The following is a 531-nucleotide window of genomic DNA, read 5'->3' on the forward strand; positions in this document are numbered from 1 at the left end:
AGAGATAACTTTCCCAGACCAGACTATCAAATATCTGTTTCCCAATGGAAGGGAGGAAAGCATTTTCGGAGATGGTACTGTGCTTCGTATGGAGCAAAATGGGGATAAAGTGATGGAGTTCGCTAATGGGCAGAGAGAGGTACACACCTCCCAGTACAAGGTGAGATTTGTATGGAGCGATGAAAGTGAGGGCTCGGAAATATTTTGGGAGGTGGTAGCTATATAATGTATATAGTTGCATAACAATTGTTAAAACTATTTTTCTGGTTTGATATTGTGTTTAGAAACGTGAATATCCTGACGGTACTGTGAAAACTGTGTACCCCGACGGCCGTCAAGAAACACGGTACTCAACAGGACGTATAAGGGTTAAAGATAAAGATGGAACAGTTATAGTTGACCAGCGAACGTAAAGTTACTGGTGTTGGCCTTTTTCTGCCCCAACGTCTATGTGTTGTGTTAGTAGTGTTAAATATATAACAAATCAAATCCGACAGTTTTGATGTGTGTCTGTCATATTTTACTGCCATA

The 531-nt window shown here is 40.5% G+C and overlaps 1 protein-coding gene across 1 annotated transcript; it reads left to right on the forward strand.

Annotated features, from left to right (window-relative positions):
* Window positions 1-4: 4 nt before the first annotated feature.
* On the forward strand, window positions 5-525 carry LOC117100964 (centromere protein J-like; the record flags this gene model as incomplete). Its single annotated transcript, XM_033240801.1, has 2 exons — window positions 5-160; window positions 285-525. Coding segments are annotated over 2 exons (285 nt in total), but the record flags the coding sequence as incomplete, so codon positions are not given.
* Between the last annotated feature and the right edge of the window lie 6 nt (window positions 526-531).

Source organism: Anneissia japonica, unplaced genomic scaffold (genome assembly GCF_011630105.1).
Source record: "Anneissia japonica isolate Jap-2015-1 unplaced genomic scaffold, ASM1163010v1 scaffold286371_len531_cov276_single, whole genome shotgun sequence".
In the NCBI taxonomy this organism is placed as follows: Eukaryota; Metazoa; Echinodermata; class Crinoidea; order Comatulida; family Comatulidae; genus Anneissia; species Anneissia japonica.